General features: G+C 43.7%; 1 protein-coding gene and 1 long non-coding RNA gene across 5 annotated transcripts in view; one reads left to right on the top strand and one right to left on the bottom strand.

The window, feature by feature from the left end:
- Positions 1–5,693, top strand: part of LRPPRC (leucine rich pentatricopeptide repeat containing) — a 215,170-nt gene extending 209,477 nt beyond the window's left edge. For all 3 annotated transcript variants that reach the window (XM_053311868.1, XM_053311876.1, XM_053311886.1), the window contains 2 exons: positions 3,909–4,051; positions 5,507–5,693. In XM_053311868.1, the coding sequence (XP_053167843.1) occupies positions 3,909–4,051; positions 5,507–5,575 (212 nt within the window). In that variant the 3' untranslated portion in view covers positions 5,576–5,693. The remainder of the gene's footprint in view (positions 1–3,908; positions 4,052–5,506) is intronic.
- Positions 1,339–12,896, bottom strand: LOC128351884 (uncharacterized). Of its 2 annotated transcripts, none has more exons than XR_008320100.1 (4): positions 12,396–12,896; positions 10,607–10,653; positions 5,439–5,520; positions 1,339–1,686 (listed from the first exon to the last, which is right to left on the bottom strand). It is a non-coding gene; the product is annotated as an uncharacterized LOC128351884 (long non-coding RNA). The 2 variants fall into 2 exon arrangements; XR_008320098.1 differs by having other exon boundaries at positions 12,656–12,896.
- Positions 12,897–13,912: the final 1,016 nt, after the last annotated feature.

Genomic DNA, 13,912 nt, shown 5'->3' with positions numbered 1-13,912 from the left:
TGCTGAGAGGCCATGGTTTTCCATTGTGTCAGAGCCCACCCTGTACTGAGCTAGGTGGACCAATAATCTGTCCTTAAGACCAAATAATTTTGCAGCATTGTCTAGTTTGCCATGCTTATTTAGCTTCCTTTAAGTGAACACATCAGTTTCGTTTTGAACTCTTCTGAATTGTCTTGTTGATTGCAGCAGTGAAGTGCTTCTTCATAGAAAATGTTAAAATTAGCTGCTGTTATACTGTTCACATCTGTTTACTGATACTTTCGTGTACCGTTTCTCCTCACCCCATGGAAAATATTAGTAAATTGGACCATACTGCATTTATTTGAATGCAGTGACTTTCAGACCATCTTATCTGTTCCTGCAGAGTATAGTGTGTATGGGCATTACATCAAGTGGTCAGAAGACAGCATATTCAAATAAACAGAGTAGGGCCTTGCTCATACTTTTCTCCCCATCACCCCATAAGATGGATGGGAGACGTTGAGTCTGTCGCCAAATTGTTACTTTCTAGGGAGAAATCTAATAGAGAAGTCCTTATTTCATTATGGAATTTGCCCTTTAGGAGCCCAATTTTTTATTAACTGTCCCCTTTATTTTCCTCTCTAAATTGAGAATTCTGTGCTGGAGAAAAAGTAGTCATTAGAGGTGGCATCCACACTAACGTAAATGATGTTGCAGGATGTACCATGCGGTCACCTCTGTTCCAAGACTGTGTATAAGAGGCACAACCTCTCTTACACACAAAGCCCATGTATGTGCAAATGTCTTTGTGCAACATGCATGTGGGTAGTTCCTCTTCCACTAGTGGAGATGCAACTTTTGGTTTTTGCAAAACTACAAAAGTTCTTTCACAAACACCACCTTCCTAGGTTTATGTTAACAAGATTGTTAAGGAGTGAAGAACAGTTTCTGTGCTTCAGGTGGTGTCTTTGTGATAGTTTTACTTAAGGTATGGGAGATGGTGTTAACATTTTATACCAAAAAGAAAGCTGGTTGCAAAGATAAGACTTCTTCCAAAGTCAGTGAACATCTGGGCATGTGTTGTTTCTCATTAGAAACAAAAACCTCTGGGACTGTGTCGGGGCGGGAAGAAGGAGGAAGAGAAAACCCCTTCAAATAGTTAGTCTTCGAAGAATAAAGGATTGCTAAGAAAATGTCTAGATTGTGCGGTCCATTAAACATAATCTCAGTGTTAGATCTTCCTTTTTTTGTTTTTTCATACAATAGATACTTCTATTTTAAAGAAATGGGAAGTTAACAATTTCTATTATACCTTCATTAAACTATCACTTTGTGCAGGTTCTGAAGCCTCCCACAGTTAGAAAGAAACTCATCCACTTGCAGCTGTGAGTGGGAAGTTTTTCCTTGACAAATGGAGGAGTCTGAAACATACATATCTACAGAATATAAGCACTTAAAAAAATTTTATGAAAAGCATTAACTCCTATTAAGAAGATAGATGCCAAAAAAGTGAAAGAAAAGTAAATCTGTTCCAGATAGTTGTTCTGAGTCCCACCAAAAGACCTGTTAGTGCTGCTGCTGTCACTCTCTGAAAGTAGGGCAAGGGGCAATGGACTGTTTTTCTGTCTCATAAGCTCAATTTTAAAAATTAGGAATGAAGATAGTAGATAATCGCTGCTTTTCCATTTGCACATGTAGTTGTATATTGGTTTTACTGCTTTGTTTCTGGAAAAGAAACACACAAATAAAATTAGGATCAGGAATCTAAATTTTTGCCATACAGCTTATGTACAACATACGGCAATAAATTATTTTCTGTACCTGATTTCTGAATCTTTTACAACTTCTCTTTCTATAACTTGAAACTGAATAGTCCAAGGCCTATCTAGTCCAGCATCCTATTTCACACAATGGCCCACCAGATGCCTCTGGGAAGCCTACAGGCAAGAGTTGAGGGCATGCTGATGTTTCATGGGATGACCCCTGGTTCTAGTGTTATGCAAGAGGGAGAAGAATTTCTCTCTATCAGAGTTCTCCACACCATGCATGATTTTATAGACTTCTTTCATGTCTTCCCTCAGTCATCTTTTTTCTAAACTAAAAAGCCCCAGGTGTTGTAGCCTTGCTTCATAAGAAAGGTGCTCTAGGCCCCTGATCATCTGGTTGCCCTCTTCTGCACCTTCTCCAGTTCTGTAATGTCCTTTCTGAGGTATGGGGACCAGAATTGTACACAGTACTCCAAATGTGGCTGCACCAGAGTTTTGGATAAGAGCATTATAATATTAGCAGTTTTATTTTCAATCCCATTCCTAATGATTCCAAATTGGCCTTTTTCACAGCTGCCACACATTGAGTTTCAATGAGCTGTCCACCACAATCCCAAGAACCTTCTCCTGGTCAGTCACCAACAGCTCAGACCCCATCAATGTATATGTGAAGTTGGGGGTTTTTGGCCCAATATGCATCATGAACCACATTTGCCATTTTGTTGCCCACTCCCATATTTTGGAGAGATCCTTTTGGAGCTCCTTGCAATCTCTTTTGGATTTCACTACCCTAAATAGTTCGGTATCATCTTCAATTTTGGCCTCCTCACTGCTTACCTCAACTTCTAGATCATTTATGAACAATTAAAAAGCAGTGGTCCCAGTACACATCCCTGGGGGACCCTACTACTTATGTCCATTTAGAGAGCTGTCCATGTATACCTACCTTTTCCTTCCTGTCCCTCAGCGAATTACTAATCCCCCTGGGAATCTCCTGCCTAAGAATTTGCATGGTCTACCATGACAGCAGTATAATTTACTTCTTAGTTTATCGTTTTTATAGTCGTATGTGGAACGTTTTGTGAAATCATTTGCACTGCAAATCACAGAATCAGCTTTTCTAGCTGCAGGTATAATGGATTCAGCTGGTTCTTTAAGTAAAGGTTTGGGAGTTTCTGGCTCTAAATTGTAAAGTAAGACCTAGCAGTAATTTCTGATGTACCGCTAATTTCCCTAGTGCATTTTTTGGGGCTAAAATTAATATGAGACACTGTCTTATTTTCGGAGAAACATGGTAGAAACCACCTCTGCTGTTAAGCAATATACTGTCAAGAGGTTGTAAAGAATGTTGAGTGAGTTACTTGTCTTTTGATCTGTTTTTGAATAAATGTACTTCAAAGCCTAAATGAGTGTGACCTTTTGAGGATCCTCAAGGAAGGGTACAGTTGCTCCAATCTGAGAATAAAGAGAATCTGCCACTCATTAAGAAAAAGAAAACCATCTTTAGCTTTTTCTTTTTCATAAAATTTTGGAATATGAAGCATTCCCTAACCCTAACAAAAAACAGACAAGTTCAATACTCATCAGTATTGTGGAAAACCCAGATTTAAAGTATGCCTTGACATTGGTTTCAAGTGAGCATTTTCCATTTCAGTTGTTTGTAGTTTTTATTAAGAGAATGAAAGCCACAGTAGTTTCACTCTGAAAAACAAAATGCCTGCTACCTTAGGATAATAACTGGAAAGGAAATCTGCCTCCTTCTCAAAGTTGGCACATAGACAGGGGTGGAGGTGGGGGTGGGTGTTCTTATCTCCATGGCTTGCTCTGCAGCAGGAGCCTCCAGAGCCCCAAGACTTGGCGTCTCTGCTTGTCAGTCCCAGTAATGCATCAAGAGGCAAATTTAATCTGCAATTAACGCTCTAGTTCATTTAATCACACCAATTAATCGATTAAAGCCTACAGTCCCACTTCAGATCTACTTAAGTCTGCAATTCTTTTGCTGGCGTTGTTGGGATTATTGTAGAGTAACACATTTGAGCCTGGTGGCCACCTGCAAACCATATGTATGCCTTCATGAAGGGAATAGAAGTAGAAAATGTCTGGCATAGTGCATCCTCCTTCATAGATAAACTGTTCAACATCTCCTGTAATGTGGTGTTCCTTTATTTTTCCCTTTTTTAGCATTGGATAAGGACGTGGATTCTGCAACAGCTCTTTATGATAAAATGAAAGCTGAGAAATTGCACCCAGATGAGTTATTTCTGAAACGTCTGGCAGTTGTCCTGAAAAAAGCAGGAAAACCCGTTCCTTTCACGGAACCCCCTGTGAGTGTTTACCCATTTTCAAAGCAGTAGCTCTGCAAAGTTGTGTTTGTGTGTGCATGTGTGCTAATAAAACAAGTGGCATACTTAATTACGCTGGGATTAAGGTTTCACAGAGAACTCTCGGAGGAGTCTGCAAATGAAGTGCTGAGTGTGTTGTAGGCATTGTATTTATCTGGCATTAGACTTGACTGGAGGGAGAAGGAAACCTTCTGGGGCCTTTGTGTTTAGAGTAGAAGAATATTACTGAGCATTCATGTTCAGGTGTGAGTTTATCAAGCATCCTTGGAGTGTTTTATCTCCAGCATTTAAACTTTAAATGATTTCCGCATGCTTTATTTCAGAATGTTTTTAGGTGTCAGCTAATTGCTAGTTTTTAAACGTAATGTATCCCCCCACCCCCAATAGCATATGTAGGATGGAAACATAATACATAAGAACTAATTTTCTCAGGCAGCTTGACTTATCTTTCCTTATTTTGCCAACAAAAACACATACCTTGGCCCCTCTGTAAATCTGCTTAATTGAGGGGAACAAATGCATATAAAAACTGTGCAGACCACTTGGAATAACTTCATCCGTGCATTACTTTAGAGTGAGAATCTACAAATGTTGGGACTGAAGAGTTAATGTAGATGTAATTAATAGCTCTTTGTTTTTAGGGAGAGGGTTAGCCACAAGTCCTATTTTGGGCAATCCTAACTTTTCAGTCTTGTGTATTAAGGGGCTACGGCAAAATTCAGGTAAACTTTGACATGGTTGGGTTCAGAAGGAAACCAGATTAGGCACAACACTAAACCTTTATTTGAAGACTCCTTCCCCCAACTTCTCCCTTTTTTAATTTCTCAAAAGCAGTTGTTCAGACCCGATTCAGAGAGGGGAGGGGGAGTTTGCCATGTCATTTTCCTGCTGAAAATCACCCCTCCAGCTGGTGTTAACTGCACATAGCATATTCCTGAGGGGCAGTTTTCAGCAGGAAAATGGAGCAGGGGAAAATAACATCCACCTCACGTGGTTATCTCATTCTAGATGCTTTTGTGTATGAGGGAGTGAAAAGGTGGGGGGAGCCTTCAAAGATGTGTTTAAAGTCACATCTAGTTTGATCCTCACACACTTCTGGGAGCTATATCATTGTTTAGATCAGTAGTCGCCAGAGCATGAGATGGGTTTCTGTGAAGATGTATGGCTGATTGTCAGGGGATAGTTCTCCTCCAGAGCAATAAGGAGGTGTGCCCATTCTTTCTTGTCGCAGCTAGTACAACATACATAGAATGTTAGAATTTAGAGGGGAAGATGAAAAGCGGTATATAAAATATTCATTGTATTCGTATTTGATTCACAGTTTGTTTAGTATTTACGGTACAAAATGTTGATTTGTCTCCTTTCTCACCTTTCTTTCTTTCTCACCTTTCACCTTTCTTTCTTTCTCACCTTTCTTTCTCCTTTCTTTCACTATAGGAAAGCTTCAGATTCTATGCAGAGAAATTAAAGAAAGAACAAGACGGACATTCGTCAGATGAAGATTAACTTTTTTATGGTTTGGTTGCTGCTAGTCATATAGTGTCTGTGAAAAACTGTTTTAAATAATGTATTATTGTCAAGGGGAAAAATAAAATTGAAAATATGATTCTTCAGTGTAACATAACTGACTTGTGTAAAAACTTATTTTGGAAGCAAGTATGTTGGGTTTGATGGACTTGCTAACAGGACTCTAAAAATATTCATTACTTACAGGGCGATGTATGATCTCTTTACAACTTCACTACCACCCCATGTACATGCACGCTCCACCCTGCCAACAATTCTAGTTCTGTGCCAGGAAAACTAAAAATTTATTCATATATTTGCATATATTTATATTTGCATCTAAAATTTTAGAATTTCCTTGAAAATAAATGAGTTGATAAAAGAAGTGAGAGAAGAACATGTAGACTGAGTAGACTAGTATGAAGTCAAGCTGGCAACTAACTCTAGCCCTAAACCAGAGATAAAGAACTCTGCAGTACATATTTGTCTTTCTAATCTCTTGAAAACCCGTCCCTTGTCCATGATGACTTGTGATGAACTTCTTAGCTTTCCCCAAAAACCAAAAGGGGAAACATGAGCACTGATACTCTTTGAGGTTATTTTGTACCATCAAGTTGGTGTCGACTCCTGGCAACTACAGAGCCCTGTGGTTGTCTTTGGTAGAATATAGATCGGGTTTACCATTGCTTCCTCCCGTGAAGTATGAGATGATGCCTTTCAGCACCTTCCTATATCGCTGCTGCCCAATATAGGTGTTTCCCATAGTCTGGGGAACAAAGCAGGTATTCGAACCGGTAACCTCTGGCTTGCTAGTCAAGTCATTTCCCCACTGCGCCATGAGGTGGCTGCTACAGCAGTACAAATTCACCTAGACAGCATATACGTCGTCTGGGGCTTTCTCAGATACTTGATCTACAGAGGAGATGGTAGCACTCCTTATTTTTGCTGGTCATAAGGTCTGAACCCAAAATACTATTTAAGCCTTCAGGTTTTGAAGCAAGCCGTAAGCTGTTTATATAAAAACTAGCTGAACCGGCGCACAGCATCTGCGCCGCTAGTCTCTCCTCGCCACTCCGCCCCGCCTTCCGCCCCAATCTATTCCCAGTCATTTTCTCCCGCTGGCGGCCTCCTTTGCCAGGGCCTGCCACCGCCGCCACCGCTCTCCCCACTCCCAGCCCCCATGCCCGCCACAACAGCCCTAGTTGCTGCAGCAGCCTCCGCCCGGCCATTTTCGGGAGCCCGACACCGCCCGACCAGTGGAGCTCCTCTTGGTGGCGCGGCTCAGCTGCCTGCCGCCTCTTCTCCCCTCAATGCCCCTTGCTAGCCGCCCCCAGCCGCCTTAGCGGCATCCCCTCAGCCTCCTCCTCCGGGTTCCTCCAACCCCCAACCAACGTTTCCCTCAGTCCCAAACTCTCACAGCATGTCGCGAGAGTTCCGCCACCAAATCCTGGGCACGCATAGTCCCAAGAGAATTAAATATATAGGTTTTTTTTTCTCTGTGAAAATACTAATCTCCTAGCATATCATTGCTTTTCAGTAAGCACATAATCTTCTAAATAACTACTGTACATTGAAACTCTCCCTTGGGTATTCTTGTAAATACACCCTAAAATTGGGAAATGATTAATACTTTGATTTCAGCCAACAAATCCTTTATTTCGTCTTTGAACCTTTGGGCAATGAATCGTACATTTTGGTGATACATATTAAGTTAGCTATTCATTTGTGCCTGTCATATGCAAACAAATAAACTTATAAATGGTCCATAATTTCTTTTGTTGTATATAAAATGTTGCTCTTTTCCCTCCTTCCTCCTCTTACAATGGTGGGGGTGGAGTCAGTCTAAGCTGTTTCAGAAGCAAACATATAACTTGATTCCTCAGATTTTCTCTGTGTCTAGTATTTATTTCAATGCTCTTCATGTTAAATGATCACAGGAAAGAAGGATGTTCAGAAGAATCAGGCCTGGGTGATTTTAGCTATAGCCACATTGTCAATATATTCCCCAAGTGTCCTCAATAAATTATTGAATATGTTTAGCCCAGGACTGCACGTTTTGAGAGGGAGCATATTGCGGAAGGTTTCGAAAGAAGGGTATCATCTTAGATACCCTTTCAACCATGTCTCCTACATGGAAGGAGAGCTGATCTTGTGGAAGCAAACATGACTTGTCCCCTTTGCTAAGCAGGGTCTGCTATGGTTTGTATTTGAATGGGAGACTACATGTGTGAGCACTGTAAGATATTCCCCTTAGGGGATGGGGCCGCTCTGGGAAGAGCACCTGCATGCTTGCATGCAGACGGCTTCAAGTTCCCTCCCTGGCATCTCCAGATAGGGCTGAGTCTCCTACATGTTCATTAGGGGTGTGCACGGAACCGGTCCGGCACTGGGGTGGGGGGTTCTATTCAAAACAGGGGGGGCTCTACTCACCCCTTCCAGTAAAATCCCGTATTTCTTGAAGATATCGGGCAGCAGGGTGCCGCCCGCTTCAATCTCCTCTGGCGCGGGCTCCTCGGCTCGTATCCATCGGGGCGGCAGGATCGCTCCCAGTCCCTGCCGCCCCCTCCAAGTTAAGTCCCCCTCGGCTGGCGGCCGCCCCCTGAAGCTCCACAGAGGCCCCCCGCCGCCCCCTTCTTTCCAGAACTACCCCCATTACCAGAGGACGGCAGGAGAACTCCCTGCCGTCCCCTTCCCCCTTGCCGGCTGGGCTGCAAATGGCTTCTAGGAAGCCTTTCGCGCGCGTGCGCGAAAGGCTTCCTAGAAGCCATTTGCAGCCCAGCCGGCAAGGCGAGCGGACGGCAGGGAGCTCTCCCGCCGCCCGCTCGCTAAAGTAAGCACCTTAGCGAGCGGGCGGCGGGAGAGCTCCCTGCCGTCCGCTCGCCTTGCCGGCTGGGCTGCAAATGGCTTCTAGGAAGCCTTTCGCGCACGCGCGCGAAAGGCTTCCTAGAAGCCATTTGCAGCCCAGCCGGCAAGGGGGAAGGGGACGGCAGGGAGTTCTCCTGCCGTCCTCTGGTAATGGGGGTAGTTCTGGAAAGAAGGGGGCGGCGGGGGGCCTCTGTGGAGCTTCAGGGGGCGGCCGCCAGCCGAGGGGGACTTAACTTGGAGGGGGCGGCAGGGACTGGGAGCGATCCTGCCGCCCCGATGGATACGAGCCGAGGAGCCCGCGCCAGAGGAGATTGAAGCGGGCGGCACCCTGCTGCCCGATATCTTCAAGAAATACGGGATTTTACTGGAAGGGGTGAGTAGAGCCCCCCCTGTTTTGAATAGAACCCCCCACCCGAACCAAAACCACCCCGTGCCCGGACCGGTCTGGAGGACTTTAGAATGGCCTCCGAACCGGTCCGTGCACATGACTAATGTTCATGGCTGAATAGGAATTTGAACTCAAGTCCTTTTTAAACTACATGCACTAGCTCCCTTTTTTGGACTGAGATACCATATTCTAACACTGTACAGGCCCCTCCATTTGTAGCTTTCTTTCTGCATGGAGGGACATGTGAGAGCCTGAACACCATACCTAATTGTAATGTTTCCCCTTATGAATGAAAAGAGACGGTTAGGGTTAGGGTTGAAAAGATTCTACATTCTTTGCAGTAGCAATGCTTAAGCAAATCCAAAGCACTTGACAAGAAAGAGAAATATCCTATACAGAAGAGATCTTGGAAGAGGCTTTGGTTTTGTGAAGGTCCGCACTGGAGTGTGCATAGCAGTTTCTCCACGCTTACAACCTGGACATTTTCCCTTCAAAGTTGCTGTACTGGTCAATCACCAAGCTGATAAATGTGCATGTATGTACATAAAGCCTGCTATGGTTTAGGCCCTGGATACCTGAAGGATGTATTTGCTAAGTGCTTCTACCTCAATCTACCAGACACAGCTGGATGGGCTTTGCTCTGTATGCTGTCACTGACATCTTCAACTGGTGTGCACACCAAACAGAGCCTTTTCTGTGCCAGGCTCTAGAACCCTCCAGCACATTATGCCCCTCACTGCCAGCCTTCAAGAAAGCTTTAAAAATCTGCCTGTGTTGTCAGGCCTTTATTAAATTAAGGGAGGGAATTTTTGTTGATGAAATCGTCTTGTCCCAGTTGATCTTCCCTACGGACAGCACAAGTGGTTGAACAGATGCATGCCTTCTCCTCCACAATATAGATTGTCATGTATGAGTTGCATTTTCCACCTGAGGTCATTTCCTAAATGCCTGAGGTCATTTCCTAAAAACCAAGGGGTCACAGAAGCAACACCTCTGCACAAAGAGACAGCCTCATGAAGCACTTGAAGCATACTTTACATCAGAGGTCCCCAGTCTTCGGTCTCCAGGAGCTTTCCCAGACAGCAGGCTTTACTGCGAGTTAAGTTGCCCCAAAAAACCAACACACAAAATGGATCTTTTTACCCCAGATATGTCGAGCTACACTCTCAATGCGCATCGGGGGGAAACCAAATTGTATGTGAAATGCTCCCTGATTGCTCTGAGATTTTGACGTAAATTTGGCCAATATGTGAATGCACACCTACAAGATGTGAACTAAAGGCCAGGTTTGAAAAACTTCCAGCTGTTGTGGACTACAACTCCCATCATCCCCAGGCACAATGATAGAGTTGCAGTCCAACATAATTCTGGAGAGCCATGATTGGGGAGCCGGTAGTTGGACAAAAAATGCATTATTCTGGGGAAATGTGCCATACCATGCCATGTTTTGGATAGTAGTGTAAGAGTTTGCAATGCTGAATATGTCATACGTACCATTACTGTCTCCCAGCACTATGGACGCTGCTGCACACAGAGTCCTCTTTTTTCCATGTGTGTAACACCCAGCCATAGTGCTGCATGCCTGACAAAAGGTATACACCCCACTCTACCCTTCTCCAGAAGAGAGAAAAAGAAATTCCACAGACTTATGAAAAATCGCATGACTGGCTACTATGGAGGTGAGAACCTGCCATGACCCCCAGTTTTCCCCTTGTTGTGCTGGTCATAGACCGTAATAAACATTGATTGATTGATTGACCCCCAGTAACTTCACATACCTCAGTCATGAGAGATGCTGCAAACCAATATGCATACGAGCAGTCACCTAAAATATACGAAATATCAATGAAAGCTAACCTATATTACCAAATACATACAGATGAACACTTCAACTCATGGGAATGTGGCCATGTGTCCGCACTCTCAGCCCTCTTCGTTCAATGGTAAGCATTCTCAGATCGAGTTAATAGGTGGTTCCTTCACTTCAACTGTGTCGCTGCAGACAATTCTATACTGTTATGAAATGTGATCTGTTCACATTGCATGAGGGAAGGTTTCCCTTCCATCAGCAGTTGTGCCAGTTTTCCTTCGGTACATTGTAAATGACAGCTTTGAAATGGAGTCTGCCTCAGAAAACACCATATCGCTTTTTAAGCACAAAGAGGAGACAGCACAACAAACAGCTCAAGAGGTGAAAAGTTTCTTGCCTAATCAGTGAGTAGTTTAGCTGATTTTTAGATATATTGCACTTTAATTTTTTTAATTCTGTGTTTTTATTTGGATAAAAAACACACCACCCTGAGCCACTTCAGGAAGGACAGTATATAAATGGAATAAATAAATATCTATGTAGATGAAAGAACTGACTAGCTAGAAATAAATGAAGAAATAAAAGTATTTGTGAATTAATACATTGTATGTTTTATTAAACTCTCTCATTATGGTTATTTGTATTGCGGATACAGAATACTAATGCAGTACAATTTTAACCATTCATACTTTCAACATACTATAGTGATCTTGGCAAACTGAAAATTTTATTTTCTTAATAAAATGATATTTACAAGTGTGGTAAATGGCTGGATTTGTCCCACCTGCGATCTCTTGGCCCCCATTTCTCCCTTTCCTTGAGGCCAATTTACACAGGCACCCATACCAAAATGAATGTGTTGACACCACAATGCAAGGAGGATATTGAACAAATCAGTTTGCTTTATTGCTTCACAGCCCAACAGATTCTTTTACAAGCGAATTGCTCTCTGTCTAGACCAACTCTAGAACTATTCCGGGTTTCCCCAGAGTTCCACTAGGCTTACCTTGTAAAAGTGACATTTCCATATTAACAATTAATACCCACAATGCTTTAACCAAACTAGATTGCATTTCAATTCCTTTCACAAATACATGGCTAGAGGAGCAGGATCACACCTTCTGGCCCCACCCTGATCTCCACACATTGGTCCAGATCTGTTCCTTCCATGTGCCCATTTTAACACACAGGGGCATATAAACCGGGATTTGGTCCTCTGGTTTCTGTCTGCTGCCTCGTCTCTCCCCTTCAGGACCGCATCAGCACCCTTGGGCAACTGTTGGAGTCCAGGTGCAGCAGGGAGCTCAACTATCCTGTCTCCCAGGGCAGCACCTATCCTGCCCCCCCCCCCACCAAGGAGGCCTTGGCCCCACCAGCAACTGGAAACCAATGTTTAAGGGGCCCCTCTTCTTTTATTGTGGCAGTGGATATTGGAGAAAAATAGAAACCTGTGGCTGCTGCCCACCCACTGCTAACATAGGGAGAGGAGGCCTATCAGATGGCTCCTTGCTAAGGACCCTTTCGAATCTGGAACCGGCCCTAATGCCTTGCCCTATTGCCTCTTCCACCGCTCCACCCCTCTTCCTTCGCTCCCTGCTTCCCCCACCTGTTGTAGGCCCTTCAGCTCTTTCTTCATCAGGACCACCACATGACCAGGGGCGTAGCAAGGTTGGAGTGGGCCCAGAGACAAGATTTTGCAATGGGCCCCTCGCTGATATATACACACAAATACACTTCACAATATATAATGCACTCACACTCAGATCCCCATTATGATTATGGTGAATATCTTGTTCACAATGAATCGAATTCACAGGGGCAGATCCAGCAGGAAATTACAGGGGGTGCAACAAGAATCACCCCTCATAAAAGATCCCCCCCCCGTATAAATATTGGGGCTTGGATTTTCTTTCTCTTGGAAATGCACTATGCCAGGGGGTGTCAAACTAAAATTTGGTGGTGGGCCAGATTAGATTCTGATGCACCTCTAGTGAGCCACACATAGCCTTGCGCCCACCTCACACCACCGATCTTCCTCCTCCTCTCCGCTCTTTCTCTCATTCCTTTTCTCTCCCACCCTTAAATTAGCTGAATTAACTACTTTTTACACTAGAATATACTCAGGGTGAGATTGATTTTTGGAGGGAGACTACCAGCCCAACAGCCAGCTTCCTCAGCTCTGCAGTTCCCTACAAATTCCAAGCGTGGGAGGAGCACAAGACGCCAGGAGACCCAATAGGGCTGGGAGGAAAGTTAACCCTTTTTTTACTGCCTGCTACTGCCGATCTCCAAGAGACTCAATATCAGTTCACAGGGGGTGCAACACAGGCAGGCGGGGAGTCATGTGATGTGCCTCTGGGGGGGCCTTTGAAGCAGTGGGGCCCCAAGACAACTGCCTCCCCTTGCCTAATGATAGTTATGCCCCTGCACATGACTGTTTTCCAGGCTGTCTGTTTAGCCTAGTAATTTTGTAGTAGAGTCCTGAGCATAGGAACTGCATAGGCTTTTCTTTCAAGTTATTTTTAATGGTGGTTTGTTTATCAATCAGTCAATATTTTTATACCACCTAATATGCATATCTATTTTTTAAAAAAAAACCCCTCCTAATATCACTATTTCTGAGCAAATGGTTTCCTTATTGCTATAGAATTGGCCTTGGGTTCCAACTGATGTGAATTGGTTATGAGGTGCAGATGCAATTTCGAACATGCTTTTAACAACATTGTAAACAATGTTTTTACAAGCTATTATCTGATTTTACGTAACAAATTTGAAGATCTTAAAGGAGTACTTGGGAGTCACCTTAAATATGCATATTGCATTGCCAGCTTATCAATTTATATGAGACAATTTTAATAATAATAATAATTTTAATGAAGTTCTTGGGCTACAAAAAGGAAAAGAGACCACCCACCCACACTTCTGCAGGGACAGCAGAGCCACAGCTATGTAGTCCCTCCCAGGTGCCTTTCCCCTCCCCTACCTGCACGGCCCCTCACTCAGGCAACCCTGGCAGATACACCCACTGCTCCCAGAGAGATCCCAGTAGCATAGAAGTTTCTTCTGTGCCTCTCAAGACAAGAGAAGGACTCTTTGCCTTCAGGAAGAAAAGCCTCTAGCCGTCTGCTTTAATCGCCTGGTTTTTCCAATTGTGGCCTACCAAAAGCACGAAGAGACAGGTGAAACCAGCAAAAAGCAGAACTCTTCACATGGTTCAGGTACTTTTCCCCCCTGGCAAATGAAATATTGTGGTAGAAGGATTACTGTTCCATTG

Source organism: Hemicordylus capensis, chromosome 1 (genome assembly GCF_027244095.1).
Source record: "Hemicordylus capensis ecotype Gifberg chromosome 1, rHemCap1.1.pri, whole genome shotgun sequence".
In the NCBI taxonomy this organism is placed as follows: Eukaryota; Metazoa; Chordata; class Lepidosauria; order Squamata; family Cordylidae; genus Hemicordylus; species Hemicordylus capensis.
Note: the sequence above shows the minus strand (reverse complement) of the source record. Positions and strands in the feature narration are given on the sequence as shown.